General features: G+C 40.7%; 1 protein-coding gene across 1 annotated transcript in view; it reads right to left on the bottom strand.

The window, feature by feature from the left end:
• Positions 1-26,658, bottom strand: part of c5 (complement component 5) — a 119,171-nt gene extending 92,513 nt beyond the window's left edge. Inside the window, exons 1-11 of the mRNA XM_080212460.1 lie at positions 26,594-26,658; positions 25,272-25,464; positions 18,752-18,914; positions 15,985-16,055; positions 15,676-15,767; positions 14,695-14,777; positions 9,811-9,901; positions 8,524-8,632; positions 7,117-7,243; positions 4,445-4,560; positions 3,674-3,868 (exon numbers count right to left, since the gene is read on the bottom strand). Coding sequence (XP_080068586.1) covers positions 3,674-3,868; positions 4,445-4,560; positions 7,117-7,243; positions 8,524-8,632; positions 9,811-9,901; positions 14,695-14,777; positions 15,676-15,767; positions 15,985-16,055; positions 18,752-18,914; positions 25,272-25,464; positions 26,594-26,658 — 1,305 coding nt within the window. The remainder of the gene's footprint in view (positions 1-3,673; positions 3,869-4,444; positions 4,561-7,116; positions 7,244-8,523; positions 8,633-9,810; positions 9,902-14,694; positions 14,778-15,675; positions 15,768-15,984; positions 16,056-18,751; positions 18,915-25,271; positions 25,465-26,593) is intronic.
• Positions 26,659-27,180: the final 522 nt, after the last annotated feature.

Here is a 27,180-nt window from a genome sequence, read left to right as displayed (position 1 = left end):
TATACTGTTCCAATTCTCATTTCCATCAGAAATTAACTGTAAAAACAATATCACCAACACCTTGTCCAATACTGCAAGTCTAGCCCATGTGGAATATTCATTTAGAAAGATAAATAATATGGTTTAGCTAATCATATTGGCAAGAAATGAAATGTAAAACAACACAAGAGTATGGATAATGATAATGTCTTGGGTTAACTCAATTCTAAAAACAAATCCATGAAATTACAATGTGTAATCATCACTTTAATTGTAAGCAACAATAATTTTCATGAAATTTAAAAATAGATCATACTTAATTTTTATTGAGGAAGATGCAGAAGATTAAAACCATTTTTGTGAATAGTTTGCCGGACATTAAAGATAGAAAGATGGTAGGAGTTGAGGGCCTGAATGCGATTACTGTCATGAGAGAGGTAGTGCTCGATAGACTAACGGGACTGATGGTGGACAAGTCCCCAGGACCGGATGGAATGCATCCCAGGGTTCTGAAGGAAATGGCAGAGGTGATAGTAGATGCCTTAGTGATTATTTACCAAACTTCGCTGGATTCAGGGGAAGTGCCGGAAAACGGCTAATGTTACGCCACTGTTTAAAAAAGGTAGCAAGCAAAAGGCAGGGAATTATAGGCCGGTTAGTTTAACGTCTGTTGTTGGAAAAATGCTTGAATCCGTCATCAAAGAAGAAATAGCGAGGCAAGGAAAAGGAATGGTTTGAAAGAGCAGACGCAGCACAGATTCATTAAGGGGAAGTCGTGTTTGACGAATTTATTGGATTTCTATGAGGATGTGACTAGTGCGGTAGACAGAGGGGAACCGGTGGATGTGGTGTTTCTAGATTTTCAAAGGGCGTTTGATAAGGTGCCGCACAAAAGGTTGCTTCAGAAGGTTAGGGGGCATGGAGTTGGGCATAAGGTGTTAGCGTGGATAGAGGATTGGTTGTCTAATAGGAGGCAGAGAGTTGGTATCAATGGGTGCTATTCTGATTGGCGGTTGGTGACTAGTGGAGTGCCACAGGGATCGGTGCTGGGGCCTCAGCTATTTACCATTTATATAGATGATCTGGAGGAGGGGGCTGAGTGTAGGGTGTCGAAATTTGCTGATGACACAAAGATGAGTGGAAAAGCAAATTGCGCGGAGGGTGTGGAAAGTCTGCAGAGGGATCTGGATAGGCTGAGCGAGTGGGCAAGGACCTGGCAGATGGAGCACAATGTTAGCAAGTGTGAGGGTATCCACGTTGGCAGAAATAATAGTAGGAGGGATTACTATTTAAAGGACGAAAAGCTGCAGCATGCTACGGTGCAGAGGGACCTGGGGGTCCTTGTGCATGAGTCACAAAAACCCAGTCTGCAGGTGCAGCACATGATCAAGAAGGCGAATGGCATGCTGGCCTTTATAGCAAGGGGGATAGAATATAAAAGTAGGGAGGTCTTGCTGCAACTGTACAGGGTACTGGTGAGGCCGCAGCTGGAGTACTATGTGCAGTTTTTGTCGCCGCACTTGCAGAAGGATATAATGGCCTTGGAGGGAGTGCAGAGGAGGTTCACTAGGCTGATACCGGAGATGAGGGGGTTAACCTATGAAGAGAGATTGAATAGACTGGGTCTGTACTCGTTGGAGTTTAGAAGGATGAGGGGGGATCTTATAGAGACATATAAGATAATGAAAGGGAGGGATAGGGTAGAGGTAAAGAGATTCTTCCCGCTCAGAAAGGACAGCAGGACTAGAGGGCACAGCCTCAAGATAAGGGGGAGGCAGTTTAGATCAGAGTTGAGGAGGAACTTCTTCACTCAAAGGGTGGTGAATCTCTGGAATTCTTTGCCTGTTGAAGTGGTGGAGGCTACCTCGCTAAATATATTTAAGTCACGGGTAGATAGGTTTTTGACAGACAAGGGGATTAAGGGTTATGGGGAGAAGGCGGGAAAGTGGAACTGATCCACTTCAGATCAGCCATGATCTTATTGAATGGCGGGGCAGGCTTAAAGGGCGAGGTGGCCTACTCCTACTCCTATTTCTTATGTTCTTATTTTCGAGCTTTTATTCAGTACTGTAATATATCCAAGCATTTTTAAGTTATGTCTTAAATTCGAAACCAATAGCAAGTCTACAATACGTTTCCCTACCCATAGAAAGTTGGAGTTTTGACCCTTGTCATCTAATTGACAGTTTTGAAATTCTAATCAAATAATTAAGTTGTGTAAGGGTGATACTGCTTGGGGGGGTAGTTGTGCCTTTCTACTTTCAAATCAAATCTAATCTACCGACCACTTTTTGTTATCTGGTACTGGTGTCAGATGGTAAATGGCAGGTGAAGAATATGCAAATAAAGACATTGAAGGCAATGTGCTGGTGCTCCATTGTGCCATAGAATGGTAGAACAGGGGTGCATAGTTGCAATCTTTTGTAATTATGGGCGGAATCTTATGAGAATTTGGCAAAGTGTCAGTTCTAATGAGAAAACTGACGTGGAACTCTCCAGTTCCACTGGTCAGTTTTCTCTCTGGACCTTGTGACTTTAAAGCCTAAAGAAAGTGGATGTAGTTTGCTCCATCTATTGGCGAGGCAAGGACTCTTAAAGCCTAGAATCCGAGGTGGAAGGGCGCCTTAATCACCTCAAGTTCACCATGGAGATATATGTGCACCCCCTCCCCACAATCATCCCAGCATTGGCCACCTTCCCCTTGATCATCACTGGCATTGGCCCTCTTAACCCTAATCAATGCCAGCAGTAGTCCCTTTGCCCCGATCAGCATCAGCATAGGCCCCCTTCCCTGATCATCGGTGGCATTAGTCCCCTTCCCCCTGATCATTACTGGCATTAGCCCCACCCCCCTCACCACCCGATCATTGTCAGCATTGCCGCCAACCCCCCATCGATCAATGCGGGCATCGGCACCCTTCCACCTGATTATTGCTGACTTTGGTTCCCTTCACTCCCAATCAACACTGGCATTGCTCCCCCCGATGAATGCTGGATCAGCCCCATTCCACGTGATCATTGCTGACCTTGGTTCCCTTCAACCTGACCAAAGTGGCATCAGCTTCCTTATCAAAATTATCACTGGCATTGGCCCCCTTCCTTATAAACATCACCAGCATTGGCCCCTTCCCCTCCTCCCCACCTGTCAACGCCCCACCTCTCAACGCTGGTACAGACCCTCTTCCCCATGAACATCAAAAGCATTGGCCCCCTTCCCCCTGAACATCGCCACATTCCCACTGCTCACAAGTTCCCTTCCCCCGCCCCACAACAAATAAGTGATTCCCTGCATGTAAGACTTCCCCTAGGGTCCACCCCTGGCACTCCGCCCTGCACAGATTGAGAACCAAAAAAGATAGGAGATTCAAATTTTTTAAAAATGTTCCATAGGAAAATATGTTTACTAGTTCAAAGATTAACTGCTTAAAACCAATTTTTTTTCATGTTCCATTTGTTGCTGTTGCTATTGCTATTTCCACAGCATTAATCACAAAATAAACAAAGGATGGACCAATAAAAGTACCATTAATTGTCATAACTGATGGTTTACAATGTCATTTTTCTTCTGGGTAAAATAAATAACCAATATATGTTTTCAGCACTGTTTAAAATATGTCAAATCATCTTTATTAATTTAATTGCTTATCATATGCTGCGATATGATGATTCCGATCTGCTGCCTTTCTCCACTAACCTTAAATCTTAACGCTTGAATATCAGCTGGAGCATTGATGATGAACAATACTGTTCCATCTTTGCCGGTCTGCTTTTCTCCACTCAAATCTTCTGCAATCAGTTTCCTGATTTCTTCATCTTCATAAACTGCTTCTGCAGAACAGGTAACTGCTTTATTTTCTACTGGATATCCTAAAATGTCTTTTACTTGGGCCTGTCAAAGAAGATAAATTAAGGTAAGATATTTCATGCCTGTTGGGTGCAGTGGGTTGGTGGGCCTGGAAGCTTCTGTAGAATCCACTCCTGGGCAAGATTGCATTTTCAAATCAATTTCATGCCAGCTGAATGAAGGCCTGCCCAGCGTAGAATGTGTCTTTTCACTGGTTGGAAGGATCGGGAGCTTGTTGTGTGCATGGTCTAAAAGCAACTCAGCAAGGGATTCAAAAACAGCAGTCACAGCTCCCTGATTGCTGCAAGGAGAGGGAGCTATCAAGTTTGAGGAAGAAAAATTTGTGTAGAATTGCAATGGCATCTGCAACTACTGGGCACTCCAAGGAAGGAAGCCAAGTATGCTGGGCGCTCATTCTCTCTGCCCCAAGCCCCAGCTGAATGCTTGGGGATCCTTGTAGAAGAGGTCAGTGCCAGACAGGACATTTATAAATGAGTTGTTCCAGAGGATTAGTGACAATTGGTTGGTTTTGGTATTCGCAACAATGTTATATACATAGGAATGCTGAAAAAGCAAATACACCATCAAAGGCAGCTAATTCATGATACTCCTTTTACTTACTATGATGTAGTATGGCAGTTTGGGTTTTATGAAGAGTGGAGTTGCTACCAAATTAATTGTATATGGTGATTCTGTAAATATAACTCCAGTATGTTCAGCATCTTCAGATATGTCAGCTGGCATTAAAAACAAAGAAAAGTGTTATTTCTGACTTGCTTAATTAAAAACAAATATTACTTTAATTTTCTAGAGTTCCATTGCACAGTACAGTAAATCCAGCCATTCGGAATGTTTGTATTTGACTTCAGAATAGTCTCAGGTTATATGATCAATTCTGCAAATGTGGGAAGAGCAAATATTTGAGTTATTTGTTTTGAGAATGTGGGAATATATTTATAGTCTATCCCAAGTTGATCCGGGGACTAACCCCTGCAGTTCTTCTGGCAATGGTGCTTCCAAACCATTAGCTCAGGATTTTTTTTTCAACTTCTCATAGCAGAAATGGATCATTCTTTAACTGAAGACAAGTTCTTGAACCTCCAAAATCATAGAACCACAGAAAGAATAGCATCATAGAACACCTACACTGCAGAAGGAGGCCGTTCAGCCTATCGAGCATCAACAACAATCCCACCCAGGCCCTATCCCTGTAACCCCACATATCTACCCTGCTAATCCCCCAACACTAAAGGGCAATTTAGCACGACTAATCAATCTAACCCCCAAATCTTTGGAGTGTGGGAGGAAACCGGGGCACCTGGAGGAAACCCATAGGCAGACACAGGGAGAACATGCAAACTCAACATAGACAGCGAACAGATGCCAGAATTAAGTCTGGGTCCCTGGTACTGTGAGGCAGCAATGCTAACCACTGTGCCACCGTGCTGCCCACAAAATCCTTGTATAGTCATGTAGTCCTTGAACTGTCATCACAATGTTAGTCAATCACGCATTTCAATAATTCGTGATGGAATTGGATCAATTTTTCCTTCTAGAAAAATATTTTTAAAAGTTTGATTTTTATTTTAGAAAAAGTCTATTTCTTGATTTAGAAGTATCTTCAGTGCTGTTTGAGAAAAACGATTGTTGTTTTCAGGGAAGTGGGACCCAATTAATGGTGTTTTCTAAGTATCTGGTATAGGGATCCCAGTAGCTCATCAGCAGATTCCAAGTGTTTTGGCTTGAGCTTATGGCTGATCGTTTGAAGTTGAAGCAAGTGAGGGTTGGGTGATGTTGGGAGTAGGAGAAGATGGATGTTACTTGTTGACTGTAGCTGTCATGGGGCTTGAATCAAAGATCTGGTGAGTAGTTCTATTTCCATCTGGCAGAATGGAATGTACCAGGCTGCTTTCTGTGGTACAAAAGTTTTAGGTCATACATAGAGGCCCAGTCTGACATTGTGATGTTGGCTATTGGAGTCAGCCATGTAGATTGTTGGGTGTGCTGCAGGCTTTATTATGACGTTTGGCCAAAGTTCATTTGGTGGCTTGTAGACATTTATAATAGTCAGTTTATCTACTTTGATAGAGATGGAGGAGGGGATCGTGTGATTTTAGATCTTCTGCATCTATGGTGAGACTTTCCTTGACATAGATGGCTATGCCATATGTTTTCTTATCTCTGCATACAATGCATTGGTACCTGGAATGGGGCTTGATATTTGAAGTAGTCAGTGAGGTGGGTTTCTTGCAGGGTGACTATGTCCATAATCCTTTCAAAGAGTGAACAGCTCATGCTTTGCTCAGGATTGTCTTTCAACGTTGAACTGCTGTATTCATGTTGTTAGTCCTGTGTCTTGGTTCTATTATTTCTCAAAGAATTCATTTTCCAGTGGGCTTTTACTGCTTGGACTCAGAACCTGGTGGCCAAGGTTTGGTTTCCTTCTCAGCAGCAGTAGTTCATAGGTTTCCAAGTTGGAAACAGACTTAAGCAGGTAAAGTTTGCTGCCTCTCTCGCTATACACTGTTTCAATCGCCCTAATCTACCCAACAGCAGAGCACTGTTGCTCAACCTGGCACAGGCAGCACCACACAAACATGAAACATAGCCACCTCCTGGGACTTTGAGACCAATACAGCGCAAGGGGCTTCCTCTGTTGCCACACATTGAACCTCCTAATGTCTGTACGGAAAATACTTTCTTCAAAGAACACCACCAGCAGCACAGGTAATGAAGCAATCTCATGACTGCAGGACCTCAAAAACTCCTACCCAGCCGTTTGAAATCCCGTTGCCCCTGCTGATACATTCTCCACATCCTATAAACTGACAACATCCCCATCTCTCAATAGTGCCCCTCTTGGTTGAATGCAAACATCAAAAACTACAACTTGCTGATCTACAACTACAATCTACTGATGCAAAATGTGAAGTATCAAGTTTTAACGTTCCATGGAAAACATGGACATTTCTCAGCTACTTGAGAATGAGGGAAGATTTGGTCACTTGTTCTACAACTGACACAAGAGGAACAGTTCAAATTATGACAGTGGCCATCCAAGTCAGACCATTGCCTACATAATTAATTTTTTGCCCAGGAGATCCATTCCTGGTGGCATATCATTACCATGCACACTGCATCAGCTGAAGTCACTAAATGGATTGTTAACCTCAACATCAAACTTTAACTATTTCCCAGCCAAACAAATTTTCTTTTTTATTTGAGCGGCTCTATAGTACATATGTCGGTATAAGTAATTTTCATTTGTTTAGTTATGAATTATTATCTTGTACCTGAGGAATCTTTAACTGTTACTCCAATGTACAAACTGTCTCCATTAAGATCTTCAATACCATCACGCTGTATTACTTCAGTTGCAGCTTTCGCATTAAACTCTACAGTTGCTTCTCCATTGAACATCTGATAAAGAATCAAAGATTGCTAATTTTATAATCCAATACTATAACAAATATTCAAATAAAACTAAGTTTTAATTGTTCTAAACTGATGTAATACAATATCCCACTGGGTGACATTGCAGATGGTGAATCTGTTACCAGCTAGCAATGTAAAAATGGAATAACAATTCAGTTAATAGGACCACCTAATGTGGAGCTTTTCAATACATTATTACAAACCATAATAATCTTGAATCTGGGGTGGTCAACTGTGGTATGGAATCAAGAGATGGAATTGGATTAATGGACAAACAATCTGGTTAATGGTAGATGGGAGACATCATCAAAAAAATACGGTAAAGAATTTGAATACTGCAAAGTCTGTAAATCTCTGCAGTGCCTGTGAGGAGAATTTGATAAGAACTCACGTCAGCCTTGTTTTGAGAAAGTCTGAATATAGAAATTGGATTTAAAGGGGCATAGCATTCAACATTTGGGGCTGCAGCTGGAGTGGATTAGTCAACCACTCTCGACTATAGAAGGCCAAGGAGGACCACTGACAAAGTAATTGACTGGAGTGTTTACTCCCATGCAAGATTATTCACAGCCTTGGTAATGTATGAACCAAAGAAAATTTCATCATATTGGGGAGCTGTCATGTACAAACCAATTTGGGTTAGTTTAAATATTTTGGGGAGCTGTCTTGAACAGACTGATTTGGAGTTAACATTTGTAAAATGTGCATATAAAGTTGTCTTTCCTTCTTTCTATATACATACAAATGTATGTATAATAACTTATTTTAATAAAGTTATCTTTCATTTACTTTAAATCATTAATAATAGTTGAATAATAAAGATTGTTTTCATACATTGCTTGGGTTACTCATTCCTATTCATCCACAGTATGGCTGCAAATCTAAGAACCTGCAAGGCACTCTCACACCTTCACAGCCACCCAGTGGAAATCACACCAACTTCCTGCCTGCCACTGGATTCAGTTTTCAGAATAGAAAGTTACACCATTTGTCTTTCTACTACACTACTTTTCATGCCTCTCTGCCCTGCAACTCTCTCAATTTGATTTTCTTTATAGTGAGCCCACATTGCAGAGCTAAATATGAGGAACCCTGCTCTTCACCAACCTGTCCTAGGTTCCTCATAGTTATTACAGTACAACCACTGAGGATTGTCCATAACGTCCAAGTTTACAAAAGTGACATGAGTAGCTCAAACCTGAAATTAGAAATCAAAAATTGTAGCAAATGTACATTAAATGTTAATCATAGTTTTTTTCTCTTACCATAGCTATTTGTGCTGCTTGTGGCATTAGTTGCTTTTTACCATCTTTATCCAGAATTCCAAAACGAACAAAGATATATGCTGATGATATTGCTTTATTATAAAAGTAGCTACAAAAATTGCAAAACATTATTAGGTTTATTGTGGAGTGAAGTAATCCTGTTTTCAAAAACAAAAATTTTAATTAACTGATTTTGAACCTAATAAAATGATGTTCTACACATACATGCATTTCATGTAAATGAGAACAGAGTTACACTGACAAAATTGAATTGACTTCCATGGTACTGTAAGTCCAACAATAATCAACAAAACCCTATATGAACTAGAAAATAATGATATTCCTACAATGTCACAATAACACAAGAATTCTCAACTGGGGATCCTCAAGGTTTCATTTGTGAACAGAAAAGTCCCATTTTTGAATCTCAGAATTATGTCTTGCCAATTACTGGAAGTGTATTTTCTTAAGAACTTCTAAATTAATTCCAACAGTGATATTTCTCAAATCACCAAAAATATCCTTAGCAAAACTGTTCAGATTCTCAAACAAACTTTTGCCCTAAAGATCACCAGTGAATCATTTTTTAATGACAATCCTGTCATTTTAAGGGGACTCATTTTTATGCAGAAAAGAACACTTCTGTTGTGTTTTGGTGATCTATGGATTTTTTTAAAACACAGGAGGGGATCTCAGATACAGAAAGGTTGAGCATTCCTACAGTAAGACAGCACCATCACCTACCAGATTGCAATGCTTTAAATCAAATAAACAGAACAACTAAAGCCTTCCAATATACTTGGGCCACTTTTTAGCGGCTGTGCTCTCAAATCCTGTAATAGCTACTAAACCTCACAAGGGGGCATAAACGGAATTCTTGCCTGTGAGATTTTGGTTTGGGATCTTCTCCCTCCCACCCCAATGATGTGATCAGGTTCATGCCCAGGAAAGGCATGATTATAATATCATTAGCGGGTTTGACATTGGTGCTTCCGTCCTCAATGTATCTTCCACCCAGTCGGCATGACTTTATTCATGCCAGCGCATCATTTTTACAAAATTATGTGAGTGCCACTGTAAATATACTATATGAAACTAATGTATGACAAAGTGTTAACGGTATTATCGTCAAAGAAATGACATGGCCTTCATATAAACCAGTCCAAATGTCTAGCTGTTACTCCTGTTGATGTTTTGTAACTATTTTAAACAACTGATTTTTTTTATAGAAGCTAAAAGTACAACTCAATATAACTATAAAGGGTAGATGCATTAGTCAATAATTACCTTGCTGTTACAGTTATGGTAAATCTTTCAAATTCTTTAAAGGAAATGTAGTTTTTTTCTGGCTTGATAGAGATTTGAAAGGTTGATAATACTGTAAAAATATGAATAGTTTTCCATCAAATAATGTTCTGAAGGGCTTACATAACCCATTAGCCACAAAGCGTCAAATTGAGAAAAATTCATTTTCCACAAGTTTGTTCATATATCTAGCCATTTTGGTCATTTGATCTGATTTTTAAATTACTTCTTTAAGCATTCTTTCTTTTTTTAATTCTTTCATAGGATGTGGGTGTTGCTGGCTGCCAGCACTTTTACTGCCCATCCCTAATTGCCCTTGGGAAGATGGTGGTGAGCTTGAACTGCTCCAGTCCATTTCAGTGTTGTGAATAAGATTTGCAATTTGGTAGAGTAACAATAATGTTTCTAATTCTGTTAAAATTGGTAACAGATATACAATTTATCTCAGCTTCTTAAATGGTATAATCCAATTTGAAATAGGAATTAAAACATTGTACTTTACTATGAAACACTGGACCAATAACTAATATGCTAACTATTACCAACACGCAATCAAACCCTTATTGGTTTCTTTAATTTTCTCTTTACTCACGCATAGACAATCACCTGAGGCTGGAATCAAATCCAGGTCTTTGGTGCTGTGAAACAGTAGTGTTAACTACTGTGCCACCATGCCACCCTTATTTCCAGCAATTTTGTTTCTGTTTTGGATTTCCAGCATCCGCATTACTTCTTTAAAAAATTACCTTTTATTTCTGCTTTGCGCTTCTCTGTATCAAACTAGGGTGAACGAATAAAAGTAGGGGTGATGAATTAAGAACATCACTCAATTGTCCTTTAAGGATATGAGCATGAATCTGAATACATTACTGGAAAAGAAATGATGTAATGTATGATGCGATTCAGTCTTTATATCACTCTGTATGCAATCAGCAAAAAGCGCAATCATTTTTCCAAGCTCGGCAACATTGTAAGACTGCTATAATCTGTCTGATCTTTAATAAGTATGTAAATAGCAAATAAGCTCAAGGGCTAAGATTCGCCCATCCCACTGTGCTAAAAAATCAGCACCGTGGACCAGGAGATTTATGAGGGACCCAATCTGTGGGATCTACACTGGGCATCCTGCCTCCATAGCGTCTCCCAGTGCTGGATTTCCAGCTGTGTCAGCTCCACACCGGGAATCTGCAGGGAGGCACAGAAGTTATTTAAAGAGGGCTTAACATTTTTCACACAGAGGGTGGTGACTGTCTGGAACAAGCTGCCAGAGGTAGTAGTAGAGGCAGGTACAATTTTATCTTTTAAAAAGCATTTAGATAGTTACATGGGTACAATGGGTATAGAGGGATATGAGCCAAAAGCAGGCAATTTGAATTAGCTTAGGGGTTTAAAAAAAAAAGGATGGCATGGACCAGTTGGGCCAAAGGGCCTGTTTCCATGCTGTAAACCTTTACGACTCTATATATTTTAAATATAATTCGTAAGCCCAGGACTGAAGACTCCAGGCCTGGTAGCAGGCCCAGTAGCCTCTCTCCACTACCCCCTCCCCAATTATTTCATTTCAGCGGGGTTTACATTAGGTCCCCACTTTCAGGGAGCTGGTGGCTCAACATTGCTGGTGTGAAGGGGGGCAATCGGGGCACCCCAGAGGGTTGGGCACCCCAGCAATGCCAGTCTGGGCCCCCTGGCAGTCATGATGTGGAGATGCCGACATTGGACTGGGGTAAAACAGAAAGCAATCTCACAACACCAGCTTAAAGTCCAACAAATTTATTTGTAGCAAACACCCCAAGCTTTCGGAACCCCTGGCAATGCCAGCACTGCCCAAGGGGCAAAGTGCCAATCCCCAAGGGGTACCTTGGCATTGCCCACTGGGGGCAGGGCCTAGAGACAGGGCCTGTGGAGTGGTCCTGCTGCCACTCTGAAGGCAGGATCGATGGGGGAGGGAAACGAACAATCAGGGGTGGGATAAGCCTGCTGCGGGGGTTCAGGGGTGCCAGTAGAGAGGGGGTGAATAACTGGAGGGGTGCTGGAGGTTGGGGCAGCCTGGGGCGGTCGTTGCTAGATCCGGGAATGTTCCAGGGGCAATCAGGCTGGTGTGTGTGTGTGTGTGTGTGTGTGTGTGTGTGTGTGTGTGTGTGTGTGTGTGAGAGAGAGAGAGGGCCAGTGTTGCGGGGACACAGGGCTGGTCTGTGATCGACCTGGCCAGCAATCAGGAAACCAGCAGACAAGGGGCCACTATGCATGTCCTGATCTTAATGAAGACTGATTGACACATGCGCAGTGGCCCACTCAGTGCTACGCTGCTGGCCTCTCCAATGGGAATAAGCCCAGCTCACTGAATTTTGGAGTGAATCAGGCTAGTGCACACTCTGTAGTGCAGAATGTGGGAGATTCTCCTCTGAAGTACCACTGAAAAAAAAGTGTTTACTTCAGTTTTCATTGGACTTTAGAATTTTTTTGGGAGAATTGCACCCATATTTTATAAAAACACAACAAACTCAGCTGTTTGTTGCAACAACATTAAACCTTTTTTCTTACAGAATTGTTACATACTCTAAATTAGTATTACAGAGTTCTGCAATCAATTAAAAAATATGCAGAAGAAGCTAACTTGATGTACTGAATACAAAATCCATAAAAAGTTGATTTTGCAATTCTTTTCACTGGTTAAAGTTAATATTTTGTAATGGGATTTTTAAAATATTCATTCAAGGGATGTGGGGTTCACTGGCTAAGCCAGTGTCCATCCTTAATTATCCTTGAGAAAGTGGTAGTGAACTACCTTCTTGAACCGATGCAGGCCATATGTTGGAGATATATCCACAATGTTATTAGGGTGGGGAGTTCCAGGATTTTGATCCAGCACAGTGAAAGAATGGTGACATATTTCCAAGATGTAGAGATGCCGGCATTGTACTGGGGTAAACACCGAATGCCCGTGACTGCTGATTCGGTCTCTGATCTTCGGGTAAGTGTTTTCCAAAGCGGCTTCACGACACACGACAGCACAGAGTCGCTGAGCAGAGACTGATAGCCAAGTTCTGCACATATGATCTCAACTGGGATCCTGGGTTCATGTCGCACTATCTATAACCCCCAAGACTTGCCTGGGCTTGTAAAATCTCACTTACTGTCCTGTCTGGAGACAATACGCATCTCTTTAACCTATGCTAATGCTATCTCTACTCACATTGTCTGCATCTTTAGGTCTTGAATAGCAGGTTAGCTGTAAAGACTTGCATTCTTATCAGTATTCTGGAAACTATGTGTGACTTTATATGCCCTCCTCTGATCAGAACCTTCCACACACCTGACGAAGGAACACTGTTTCCGAAAGCTTGTGGGATTACTATCAAATAAATGGTTGGACTATAACCTGGTATTGTGAGACTTCTTATTGACATATTTCCAAGCCAGATTGGTGAGTGACTTGGATGAAACTTGCAAGTGATGCTATTCTCCTGCAAGTGATGCCCTTGTCCTTTTTGATGGTAGCATTTTTGGGTTGAGAAGGTGCTGTCTAAGGAGCCTGGTTGAGTTCCTACAGTAAATCTTGTAGAAAGCATACACTACCGCCACTTGTTCATCAGCAGTGGAGAGAGTGAATGTCTGTGGATGGAGCGCCAATCAAGTGGGCTGCTTCTTGCTGGATGGTCAAGTTACTTGGGCACCAATGGTGCTGCATTCATTTAGGCAAGGAGAGAGTATTCCACCACACTCCTGACTGGTGCCTTATAGCTTGTGGACAGGTTCTGGGGAGTCAGGAAGTGACTTACTCACTGCAGGATTCCTAGCCTCTGACCTGCTCTTGAGGCCACAGTATTTATACTGCTACTCCAGTTGAGTTTCTGGTCAATGGTGACCCTGTGAATGTTGATAGTGGGGATTCAGTGATGCCAATGCCGTTGAATGTAATGGGACGAAGGTTAGATCCTTCTCTGAAGAGTCACAAATGGTGCAGAACATTGTGCAATCATCAGCGAACATCCCCACTTCTGACTTCATGATGGAAGGAAGGTCATTGGTGAAGCAGCTGAAGATGGTTGGATCGTAGACGCACCACTGAGTAACTCCTGCAGCAGTGTTTTGGAGCTGAGATAACTGACTTCCAACAATCACATCCCTATTCCTTTGTGCTAGGTATGAGTCCAACCAGCAGAGAGTTTTCCCCCTGATTCCCATTGACTACAATTTTGCTAGGGCTCCTTGATGCCATACTTGGTCAAATGTGGTCTTGATATCAAGGGCATTTACTCTTGCATCATTTCTGAAATTAGTATGATAATTAACCATATATATTACACTAAAGCAGAATAAATAGCTTTATTGATTTTAGAAAAATGACTGATTTCCTAGTCAGCAAACACTTCTATGTTCCTTAACCTCTTGACTTTACTCATTAGTGACTATATTCCTATTCAGTACTTTTTCTCTGATTTATTGGGAGCTTGTGTCTTACCACAGATAAAATTTACTATATGGCATCATCTGATAGAAGAAATGTTATTTTCTGCTAATAATATTGGTATTTTATTTCAGTAAAACAGAATGCCTTTTGAAGTAAAACATTCCTTATCACAAGCAGAGAATATCTGTCCGAGTTCCAGTAAAGCCACCTGCTGCGCAGTAACCATGAACTTTTGATATCTCTCTGTATTGAACTCTAATTATCAAAGGCCATTTGATATTATGTATGAATCCAAGAGATGTTTACATGTGATTTGCTACAATTTGTTTCCATTTTAAAGCAGTCCTTTAATACATAAGCCACTTGTAACTGAAGCTATTCACAAGTCAAAAATAATAATAATAATTCACACTTGTTTGCCCATTCTTGCGTTGGAATATTAAGTACTGACCTACCATATTCTTTGATCTCAAACTGTGTTGAAGTAGATGTTGAGAAATCATTTTTGTATAAAGCTTCTATTTTCCACAAACCATATCTGAAAAAAAATCACTGTAATTTAAAAATGTAATAACAATTTTGTAGTGTCCATCAATAACTATACTGCTTGCATACAGCAGATATTTATTCAACTTCGCACCATTAATATCTTTTACCTCAGTTATAAGACCATGAGACATAGGAACAGAATTAGGCCACTCGGCCTATCAAGTCTGCTCCGCCATTCAATCATAGCTGATATTTTTCACATCTCCATTCTCCTGCCTTTTCCCTATAACCCGTGATCCCCTTATTAATCAAGAATCTATCTATCTCTGTCTCAAATACATTCAATAACTTGGCCTCCACAGCCTTCTGCGGCAAATATTCCACAGATTCACCACTCTCTGGCTGAAGAAACATCTCTGTTTTAAAGGATCGTCCCTTTAGCTTGAGGTTGTGCCCTCTGGTTCTTGTTTTTCCTACTAGTGGAAACATCCTCTCCATGTCCACTCTATCCAAGCCTCACAGTATCCTGTAAGTTTCAATAAGATCCCTCATCCTTCTAAACTCCAACGAATGCAGATCCAGAGTCCTCAACCGTTCCTTATACGACAAGCTCTTCATTCCAGGGATCAGAGATCATTTTGTGAACTATAAAATGGAACTTTACTATATTTTATGCTAAACCACCAACATGACATTTAAAAACATACCTGGCCTTCTAAACAATACATTCCATTACAGAAGTGTAATTTTTCTCATTTTCTTTCTGATTAACATGAAAGACCCCAAGCCTTGTTTAGACTAGCAGTTTGCCATCAAAATATTCTTAAATTAAAATTGACAGAGCACTATTCATTAATAGGAAAACAAATTCCCAGGAAAATAAACTTGATAATATATAATCCGTATCTTCTGTATATTGATTAACAGCAATAACAATAACAATTTACTTGGGATTAGATGGAATCTTGAAGTCAGGTACTGAAATTACTCCAGTGACATCTTCATATTCAGAATAGTCCACTTTTACTCCCTCTGGATCCTTATTTGCAGAACAAACACAATTGTTTTAATTTGATTTTGTTCTTCAAGATTTAGATATGTTTTCATAAAATTCTTTTCAAAAGGCAACTTTAAAATAATGTTTTATGAAGGGCACAGATTTTCAATATATCCTAATATATGCTGTCCACCAATAGGTCATGATTTTTTAAATCAACCTCAATACTATAGTTATTCTCTAATTTTAAATAATTCACCTTAAAAGTAATAGCCACTGGTCTTCTGGCTGGTTTGAGTTCCTCATTCAGAGAATAAATGCGAAATTTCACTGCAGGTAAAAAAGAGAAAGGCAATATTGGAATGAAAACAAATAAAAAGCTTGCAGTTTTCAAGTTTAACAATTACTGTATATTGTGAAATTTTCCTGATTCTACTGCCAAGATTCTTCACTCTCCTTTTTTGGTGCTCATCTAGAGCTCCCTGAAATGAAATGAACTAGAACTATGATTCCAAAAATCTACAGATGGGCAGTTGCACTTGCATTGCAACCAACAGTGCCCTTCCAAAGTGATCCCACTTATATGGGGTATAGTGCAGTTAGGTGCCTGTGCTGTTGGAGACAGATCTTTAGCATCTTCCAACTTCATGCAGCTGGAAAAGCCGTGGATAATGAAGGAGGTGAAGGAAAATGTTAAACTAAAAGCGGAGGCGTTTAGAGTAGCTAAGAGTAGTGGGCAAGAAGAGGATTGGGAGAGGTTTAAATGTCAACAAAGACTGACAAAGAATTTGATAAAGAAGGGTAGGAGAAACTACGAAGCTGGGCTAGCGCTTAATATAAAAAAGGATAGCAAGAGTTTTTATAAATATATAAAAAGGAAGAGGCTGGCTAGGGTGAACGTTGGACCCTTAGAGGATGAGAAGGGGGACTTAGTGGTAGGGGATGGGGATATGGCTGAGGTCTTGAATAACTTTTTTGTTTCGGTCTTCACGGAGGAGGACGTGAATAATTTGCTGGGTGTTAGAGATGGAAAGGTGGTAGGACTGGAGGGTCTCAATGACATTATTGTTACTAGAGAGGCGGTGCTCGACAGACTGGAGGGACTGATTGTGGACAAGTCCCCAGGACCAGATGGAATGCATCCGAGGGTTCTGAAAGAAATGGCGGAGGTGATAGTGGTTGCCTTGGTGGTTATTTTCCAAACGTCGCTGGATTCCGGGGAAGTGCCGGAAGATTGAAAACGGCTAATGTTACGCCGTTGTTTAAGAAGGGTGCCAGGCAAAAGGCAGGGAATTATAGGCTGGTTAGTTTAACGTCTGTTGTAGGTAAAATGTTAGAACCGTCATCAAGGAGGAAATAGTGAGGCATCTTGAGGGGAATTGCTTGATAGAGCAGATGCAGCACAGTTTCGTTAAAGGGAAGTTGTGTCTGACAAATTTACTGGAGTTCTATGAGGATGTGTCTAGGGCGGTGGATTGAGGAGAGCCGGTGGATGTGGTCTTTCTTGATTTTCAGAAGGCGTTCGACAAGGTACCTCACAAGAGGTTATTGCAGAAGGTAAGGGGGCATGGAGTTGGGGGTAGGGTGTTAGCGTAGATAGAGGATTGGTTGTCAAATAGGAGGCAGAGAGTGGGGGGTCAATGGGTGCTATTCGGATTGGCGGTTGGTGACTAGTGGAGTGCCCCAGGGGTCGGTGCTGGGGCCTCAGCTATTTACCATTTATCTAGATGATCTGGAGGAGGGAACCGAGTGTATGGCGTCGAAATTTGCTGATGACACCAAGATTGGTGGAACGGCAAATTGCGCGGAGGGTGTGGAGAGTCTGCAGAAGGACCTAGATAGGCTGGGCGAATGGGCCAGGAAATGGCAAATGGAATTTAATGTTGGCAAGTGCGAGGTGGTCCACTTTGGTAGGAATAATGGTAGGAAGGATTATTACTTATGTGGCAAAAAACTGCAGCAGGCGACGGTGCAGAGGGACCTCGGGGTCCTTGTGCATGAGTCGCAAAAACCCAGCCTGCAGGTGCAGCAGGTGGTCAGGAAGGCTAATGGGATGCTGGCCTTCATAGCGAGGGGGATTGAATATAAAAGTAGGGAGGTCTTGCTGCGGCTGTATAGGGCATTGGTGAGGCCGCAGCTGGAGTACTGTGTGCAGTTTTGGGCGCCGTACTTACGCAAGGATATTTTGGCCTTGGAGGGAGTGCAGAGGAGGTTTACTAGGCTGATGCCGGAGTTGAGGGGGTTGAGCTATGAGGAGAGGCTGAATAAACTAGGCTTGTACTCGTTAGAGTTTAGAAGAATGAGGGGAGATCTCATTGAGACATATAAGATGATGAATGGGATGGATAGGATAGAGGTGGAGAGACTCTTCCTGCTCAGAAAGGACAGTAGGACTAGGGGGCACAGCCTCAAGATAAAGGAGGGGCAGTTTAGAACGGAGTTGAGGAAGAACTTCTTCACTCAAAGGGTGGTGAATCTCTGGAATTCTCTGCCCGTTGAAGTGGTGGAGGCTACCTCCCTAAATATTTTTAAGACACGGGTTGATGGGTTTTTGATAAGAGAGGGGATTAAGGGTTATGGGGAGAGGGCGGGAATGTGGAACTGAGCCAAGACAGATCAGCCATGATCTTATTGAATGGCGGGGCAGGCTCGAAGGGCTAGATGGCGTACTCCTGCTCCTATTTCTTATGTTCTTATGAAAATCTGGTGCCTGCTCATCATTCTTTCTTTTAAAGATATAAAATCCTTTATCTGTTCCCCTTGTGTTTCCACCCATCCAGAGGGGCCCACTTGGACCAATCTAAAATCAACAAAATGCAAACCAGTCAGTCTACATAAAAAGCACAGAATGCACTCCAATAATTACTATCCAGGGAACACAGGTGAAAAGTTATCACAGATATTATGGGCAGGAGTCTACTGAAGAGTTTGAATGAAATAAGGCATGAAGCTTCACTGTGGAACATGACATTTGTCTGGCTGAAGGGAGAATTTTGCAGTTGAAAAATTGAGACTAAGACTTGTACCTGGCTGATCAGGACTATAGACAGGTTTGTCAGTCTGGACAAAGAGCAATCCATTCTGGTAAGACACTGGCACTTTTTCCTCATGGTGAAAATCTGTAGAAGTTGCTTGTAAGTACACATATTGCTTTTCATTTATTTTTCTAGGTAAATCTTTTGGCAAGATCTGTTTTTTAAAAACAAAGTGGATTTATGTTTGCAGGCATGCAATCGTTTCTTCTGATTAATATTATTTCAACTTTTATCCAAAATTTTAACATTTGATAATGCACAACGTAGTGTAGAAACATTTTCAAGATGTGATGCACTTTAAAGTTTGATTATTGTGTTCTTCAGGATTTCACAAAAATGAAAGGTTTAATAATTGAAAGAGTTTACATCATAAAGAAACCTGGTTCCAAACTGATTCACAAGCAGCAGATTATGTAAGCACATACTTATTACTTTCTCTTTTCCCGTCACCACAATCAAACTGTTAGCCCTTTTTCACTTCAGGTACATAAAAATTGAGACCTTCGCAATCAACAGAGGAAGAAGAAGAGTGTGAAGATGACAATGCGTTGTTCCCCAATCTTAAATTTGCAAGCACCTGCTCAGAATTTGATTCTACATGTATTTTAGAGACTATGATAGAGGAGGGATCTGACATGGTGAGACACCAAACACAACTGCACAGGGACCAGAAAGGGAGGAAAGGATAGCACAGATATAAGCTCACTGGAAGGTGAGGTTGCACATTAGATCTGCTCAAAGGAGTCAAATGAGGTCAGGCTACATAAGAAGACTGGTGGACATACTGAAAAGCCTGCCATAAGGGCCTGTTTCCTGTGCTGTGTTGTTCTTTGTTCTTTGTATAAAGCCTGCAGTCAACAGTAAGCAACATGGAGGAGTCTGGCATCAACTGGACACAAGGCTTTGTGCAGATCTTACAGCCCATCTTTTGCAGGATAGAACAGATAGTTTTAGAAGTAAAAAGGTGGAATTGAGATTATTCCTGATAGGTCACCTGTGGAATCCACCATGACACAGTGTCTGAAACCAACGTCAAGGCCTTCACTACACCACAAATAGCTTCTATCAAAGGTCTGAGTGCTGCAGTGGAAACTCAGCCTGTTTCCTTGCAAACTCAGATGGCTGAGGTCATAAAAATGACTTGTATCTATGTAGAATAATCTAGGAAACATACGGTAGCTACTTTGTGCACAGAAGCTCCCACAAATAATAATGTGATAATGATCCAGATAGTTTTAAGTGATGTTGATTGAAGGATACATTCAGTTAGGACCTGAGATACCAATGTTAAAAGGTTCTTTCAATGAGTTGCAACAGTTTATCAATCCAACAGGATTGCTGAGGGGTCACATCAGAAGAGTGGCAGTGCCACCATGGAAGGGTGAATATTTGCTACTACCACCAAGATCTGCACCAGCGGCGGCTCCACCCGGGCTCATGCCCTAGGCTTCCGTGCTCACCGCAGCGGCCCTCCTACTCATCGCGGCATAGCCCCCGTGGGCCTTCCGTTGCCACCTTCTCTCAGGATAACAGAATTCCTGCTCCTGCCCTTGCCACTTTGCCGTTGCTACTGCCTCACAGCCAACCCAGTCTGAAATGATGCAGTGTGAAGACAAGCCTTCTGGGCCTAGAGGGGGTCAAGGCTCCCTCCAAAGTCACCTGTAGTCTCCTCAACTGAAAGTGTGACTGAGATTACTTCTTATGCTCATGAATTATTTGATCTTGGGCAGATATGGATTGACTTTGTTAGAGACTCGCGGTTCTCCACTTTCTGTTGCACTCCCTCCTCCTTAATTCTTCTTCTTTGTGCTGCTGCTCATTGGCTTTTCACCTGATAGACCTGGCCTGTTTCATCATAGTGACCAAGTTGTGATGCATGTAGCAAACTACTTCATTTCAATTAAATGTTGCAGAATTCCTTCACAGCCATCTGGGCAGGAGAAATTTTGCTGGAGGATAATAATGGCAAGTTCTTTAATGTTCTTTGTGGCACCTTGGCTCTGATTGGAAACCAGTTATTCACATGTGTTTGGATTCTGGATTGGAATCAAGAGCTATTTATGAGTGGATAACCCTCAGTGCCCAATAGCCAGCAGTTTTTTTTACAGTATGTAGGCGTTGCTGGCTAGACCAGCATTTATTGCCAATCCTTAATTGCCCTAGCAAAGATGATAGTGAGCCTGTGCATTCCATGGTGTATAGGTATATCCTCAGTGCTGTTAGGAAGGGAGTTCTAGGATTATGACCTAGCGACAGTGAAGGAATGATGATTTGGTACAAGTCAGGATGGTGTGTAACTTGATGGAAAACTTGCAGATAGTGGTGTTCCTGTGCAGCTGCTGCCCTCGTCATTCCCAGTGGTAGAGGGAATGGATTTGGAAAATGCTGTTTAAGGGGCCTTGGCAAGTTGCTACAGCACCTCTTGCAGATTGTACACACTACTGCCACTATGCATCAGTGACGTAGGGATTTGAAGGTGGTGGATGAGGTACAAATTAAGTGAATCATAGAATCCCTAGAGTACAGAAGGAGGCCAGTCAGTCCATGAAGACTGTACCAACCACAACGTCACCCAGGCTCTATTCCCGTAACCCCATATATTTACCCTACCTAACCCTCCTGACATTAGGTTTAATTTGGCATGATCAATCAACTTAACCCACACATCTTTGGACTGTGGGAAGAAACCACAGCACCCGTGACAACAATGTAACTCGCCACTTATCAGCCCAAGCCTGAATGTTGCTCAGGTCTTGCTGCACATAGGCATGTAGTGCTTCTGAATCTGAGGAGTTACGAATTCTGCTGAAAATTATGCAATCATCAGCAAACGTCCCACTTCTGACCTTATGATGGAGGGGGAATCATTGATGAACACTTAAAGATAGTTGGGTTTAGGGTATTATCCTGAGGAACTCATGACTTGCCATGCTAGGTCAAATACAGTGGGCTGCTGCAGAATGAAGGAGTAACTGTTTTCCTCCATGAACTCTATGTGGTCACATACCAACTAACTTACAGTTAATGAAAATTGCTGAGTTTATGCAATGATGGCCATGGGGGATCATCAATAGATTTCCCTATGAATCACACTGAGTTTGAGTTCCCCTAAGGGAGTGTGTTAAAACCACCTGGCTCCACTCAACCCAGTAGTCAATAAATCAGGGCTTATTTGCACATTGTAGCTGTCAAACAGCACTCGACTACCACTGTAAATAAACAGGTGATCAGTGAGGGAAAATTGGCCTCAGTAAGATTATTGTAGTTTATCTGAAATGGATGCGAGGCAATGAATATACAGTCAATGTGAAAGCATGCAATCTGTGAAAATCCTCATGATCATTCTGCTTGCCTGTCATTGACAAAAGGTAATAAGTTGAATCTGTTTCTCTCTACAGTGTAATGCAAAATGTTGCTTTTATCTCCAGCATCAGTCTGGGGTGCAAGGATCCAGATACATAAAAGTTAAGAACCATGGTCACCTTGATAATAACAAGGCAATACTGTCCTTGTCCTATTTTGGTATTGCATTAGTTGCTAGCTTTTCATCAAAGATTTCTCATTCATTGGCCCTTGCTGAAGCCGAGGTGAAGAGAATTGCGCTCCAAAACCCTCAGTGGATATGAATTCTTATCAAGAGCTATTTTTCCCTTCTTCATGGTGCCTTTTCTAGCACGCTTAGTAGCATGTCTGCATGTCCTTCTAGCCCTGAGGCAAATGTTTTTTGCTAACTGAAACTGATGTCATGTTTCCTCTGGAGGCTGTTGGTGGTGGCTGGGTACCTGATAAATTTCTCCTTTATCCAATGGTGTTCAGGGCAATTTCCATCAGAATTATGCACATGTATCTTCCACCACATTCTCAAGTGATTGGAGACTGCATAGAACCTAGAAGTAGCACTCTAATTTCACTTTTGTGTAACATTAATTGACAAACCCTACTGAGGTTCATAGCTCAGGCATTTTTTAAAAATAAAATTAATTTTAACATTATTGCAGTTTTCTTTTAAACCTAACCAGTTAATAGTATAAGAAATAGAAGCAGGAATAGGCATTATGACTCCTCAAGTCTGATCCTCCATTGAATAAGATTATGGCTGACTTGATCTTGGCCTCAACACTCTCTTACCTAGTCCCCTTGGCCCATGACTCCCCTTTAGTTCATGGATCTCTTTATCTCAGGCTTTAATATATTCAATGGCTAAGCCTACTCAGAGCTCTAGGGTAGAGAATTTCAAAGATTCATGAGGACTGAGAAGAAATTACTTACTTGATGCTGGCAAGTACATCCTAATTTGCATGATATAAACAAAAATAGTAAGAACAGTACATTTGTTTATGCATACCATTATCTGTATATTTGGATCACAAATAATCAAAGCATTTGGCTGGTGGAATGAACCATAGAATCATAAATCTTAGAATCCCTTCAGTGCAGAAGGAGGCCATTCAGCCCACTGAATCTGCACAAACTCTCTGACAGAGCATCTTTAGCATGCTCTAACCCCATAACTCCCATGAATTTACCCCACTAATCCACCTAACTTACACATCTTTGGATACCTAGGGGCAATTTACCATAGCCAGTCCATCTAACAGGAATGTCTTTGTACTGTGGGAACAATCCAGAGCACTGGAGGAAACCCACACAGACACGGAGAACATGCAAACTCCACACAGACAGTGACCCACTGCCGGAATTTATTCTGGGCCCCTACTGCTATGAGGCAGCAGTGCTAAGCACTGTGCCACCATGCTGCAAATGTTTAGTATAGAGAAAAATCAAGAGATGGACAAAGGTGGCCTTTGAGAGGAGACAAGTTACAACAAATCAAATGTTTTCTTTGTGACATAGGCACAATAGGTAATGTAGCAACAACACATGCCTTGAAATCATCATGTGATTTGCTTCAATGAATGCATAAATTCTACTAGTCTGAATTATTTTACTCAAATTTAATTCTGGGTGATTATTGTCTGAATTTAAGATTCTTCAGATTGTCATAATAAAATAGTATGAGATTGAACTATGAAAAGTAATAATATGTAAGGGTCAGCTGAGACTGAGTTGACAGCACTCTTGCCTCTGAATCACAAGGCTCTTTAGAATCAGGTCCACTTCAAGACTTTAGCGCAAAAATCCAGGCTGACACTCCAATGCAGTACTGAGGGAGCACTGTGAGGGTATATTTTGAGAATATTATGTTATTCTGTTAAGAAGTCTATGTTTGTAGAAATGATTTAAATAAACAGGGGAAAGAGTAAAGGAGACAGCTTGACTTGGAGAATTGAGAGATGAAAAGGAGTAGTTATGCTAAATACACGTATTTGTAAGGACAGTATAGTCGAGTGAATGTTGCATTCGGAGATAGAGAAGGACTTTTTTCAGATGTTAAGTTTCAAAGGGGAATAAGGCTTATGCACCTTTCAAAGGTTTCATGAGTAAACAGGGCAGGGTTATTAAATTTAATTCGACCTGAAAGAGAAGGCAATAAGGAAAGTAGGAAAGATTTTTAAATTGTGGAATATTGGGTTCAAAGAGATGCTGAGGACATTGGAATTGAAGATCAAGGGGAAAAAGGATACTTGGGAAAGTTGTTGAACTGAGTTGTAATGGCTGTGTGTGGGGAAGAAATCCTGGAAACAGCTGAGAGATGGCGCAAATTCTGAAGCAGCCATTCAGAAAACCAATAAAGTCTTTGGCTTTAGAAAGCATTTTGTTTCTGAGTATTCTTGATTTCTACAACAGCGTGGAAGAGAGTGAGAAATTGTGCAGTCTACCTTTATTACAGTAACGGCAGTTTTGCCTTGTGTATATTACTGGACTTTTATTGTTAAAAATCTAGAAGGGAATGTTGCCTGGAAGGTACTTACTTATAGGTATGCTTCTGGGGGATATTTTGTAAGACTTTCAACTGTGCAGCTATAATCTTGTGTGCTTATTTTTTTTTCACATTAATAAATCTTTTAGTTTTTAAAACTCCAAAAATGGTATCAGAATTCCATGCTGCTGAGATCAGGAAATTTCTTCTCATTTTCAGAATACAAAAAAAGGTTATGATCTGTATGGCAAGTTTCTCTCTGGGATTTGGTTTGTTCAACAATAAACATCTACGGTAGTCATAACATGTCTTTTAGATGAGGCGATAAACCAAGGTCTTTTCTGTCATCTCAGGTGGATGTAAAAGATCCCATGGCATTATTCCAAAGAAAAGCAGGAGAAGAAAAATATTGGTTTCCTGGCCATTATTTATCCCTCAATCAACACAAGCGAAAAGAGATTATCTAATCATTATCTCGTTGATTGCTGTAGGAGTCTGCTGTGCACAAATTGACTTACCTTACAATAGCCAAATATTTCATTCGCTGTAAAATGATTTGAGATATCTTGTGGTCATGAAAAGCACTATGTAAATGCAAACACTTCTTTCTGATAGGATTCAAAAGAAATATCACAAAACGTTTGGTCATTGCTTTCTTCAAATATTCAAAATCTGAAAAACAAGACTTACAGTCAATTTCAAAGATCCTTGAAATCCATTTTCTTTATTTATTGTAACTCCTCCTTTTGCAAAGGTCGTTGATCTATCTGGATAGCTTTCTAGAATGATTGCAACATGTAATGAATTTGTATATCCATACGATTGAACTACCACAGTCTCAGTTGCTCCCACTCTAAAGACCTTAGGTGCTGTAACAAGGTACCTATGAAACAACAGGCAAGTTGAGTTTAGCAAATATAATTAAGCAGTCACACAATATGCCAAAAATTACATTAAACTATGAAGCAAGTCAAATATACTCATATCGGTTAATGGGCAATATGGGATGAATTCTATATATGGATATGGTATCACCTTATTTCAGCAAATTTACTTAGAAAATATGTCCAAGTTTTTTTTTATGGTTGGGATTTTATTGGACATCTATGAAAAAAAACGACAGCTGAAATGTGCTCCAAAAAGATTAACATTTAAAAATATAACTTTATATCTACTAAAGAATATTAGCATACTGAATTCTACTGTGACATTCTTAGATTAACAAATCTTAAAGATCTTTCCATATTTACACAGTGGGTCAATCTGTCCAGATTGATAAACATGAATCAAAAAAACTGAAGAAAAAGATTTTTACATTTCAGAACACAGCTAATCTTACAGCTTCATTCTGTTTCATGACCTACACAATTGCTCAAGTAATTTTGTTGTTTTCAAACAAAAATGAAACGTGACTGGATTTGAAAAGTGCTTTCTTACTGCTAAAGAACCGTAAGAAATTTAGGTTTGAAGTTTATACATACATAACAAAAAAATTATGACCAAAAACTAATGCCAATACTATTGAAGCAGCAAGGCACTTGACATTAAACATCAGAATCATAGAATCATACAGTGCAGAAAGAGGCCATTTGGCCCATCAAGTCTGCACCAACCACAATCCCACCCAGGCCCTATCCTCATGATCCCATGCATTTACCGTAGCTAGTCCCTGACTCTAAGGTGCAATTTAGCATGGCCAATCCACCTAATCCGCACATCTTTGGACAGTGGGAGGAAACTGGAGCACCCGGAGGAAACCCACACAGATGCGGGAGGACGTGCAAACTTCACACAGACAGTGACCTAAGCCGGGAATCAAACCCGGGTCCCTGGTGCTATGAGGCAGCAGTGCTAACCACTGTACCACCATTCCGCCCACCTACAAAATTGTATAGAGAAAGCAGTGCAGCAAAATATCTGTTTCATCGAAAATCCTATTTTCTATCTTGGAGAAGCACATTATTCATGCCATAAGAATAATTTCTGAAAGTACTTTAAAATAAAGTGCTTACGTGCGTTCTTGCCCATTACTGCTTCGAAACAGAGCCACAAAACTAATAATGAAAAGAAGTTTCATATTCAGTTGCTCTCTAAACCATTACAAAATGAATGAGGCTGATGTGTCGAATCAAATGTTATCATTACTTTGTACTACTTATCGGAATTTCTTGGTGAATTGTGTCACTATTTATTTTTGGTTAATAACATATTGATCTGGTTGTGCTAAGATTAGGGATTGAGAAATACTTTTTGTGAATGACTAAACAGCATACAATTCTCTTCCTGTAGTTTTATAAAAGTTTAGAAAACAATTAAGGGGTCACAAATATCCATATTGAATGTGTAGTAAAACGCAATGCCCACAAAATCAAACTTTTACTGTAAACAGTAATAAAAGATTTGCTTTTTTTAAATATTGCAGTATTATTTTTAAATGGTTGTTTATTGTGTTTTCTATTTAATTATGAGTATAAAGTAATAATTCTACGAAGGCTGCTCTCTTTTCACAGCTATTTAAAATACACTGTGGCAGCCAGAAGAATTCTTGCATGCATGGGCAGAATTTTCTCAAAATTCGTCAGTTGGAAAGACAAAGCTC

Source organism: Carcharhinus amblyrhynchos, chromosome 25 (genome assembly GCF_965287045.1).
Source record: "Carcharhinus amblyrhynchos chromosome 25, sCarAmb.v2.hapA, whole genome shotgun sequence".
NCBI classification, from domain to species: domain Eukaryota; kingdom Metazoa; phylum Chordata; class Chondrichthyes; order Carcharhiniformes; family Carcharhinidae; genus Carcharhinus; species Carcharhinus amblyrhynchos.
This window is presented reverse-complemented; position numbering and strand designations above follow the sequence as displayed.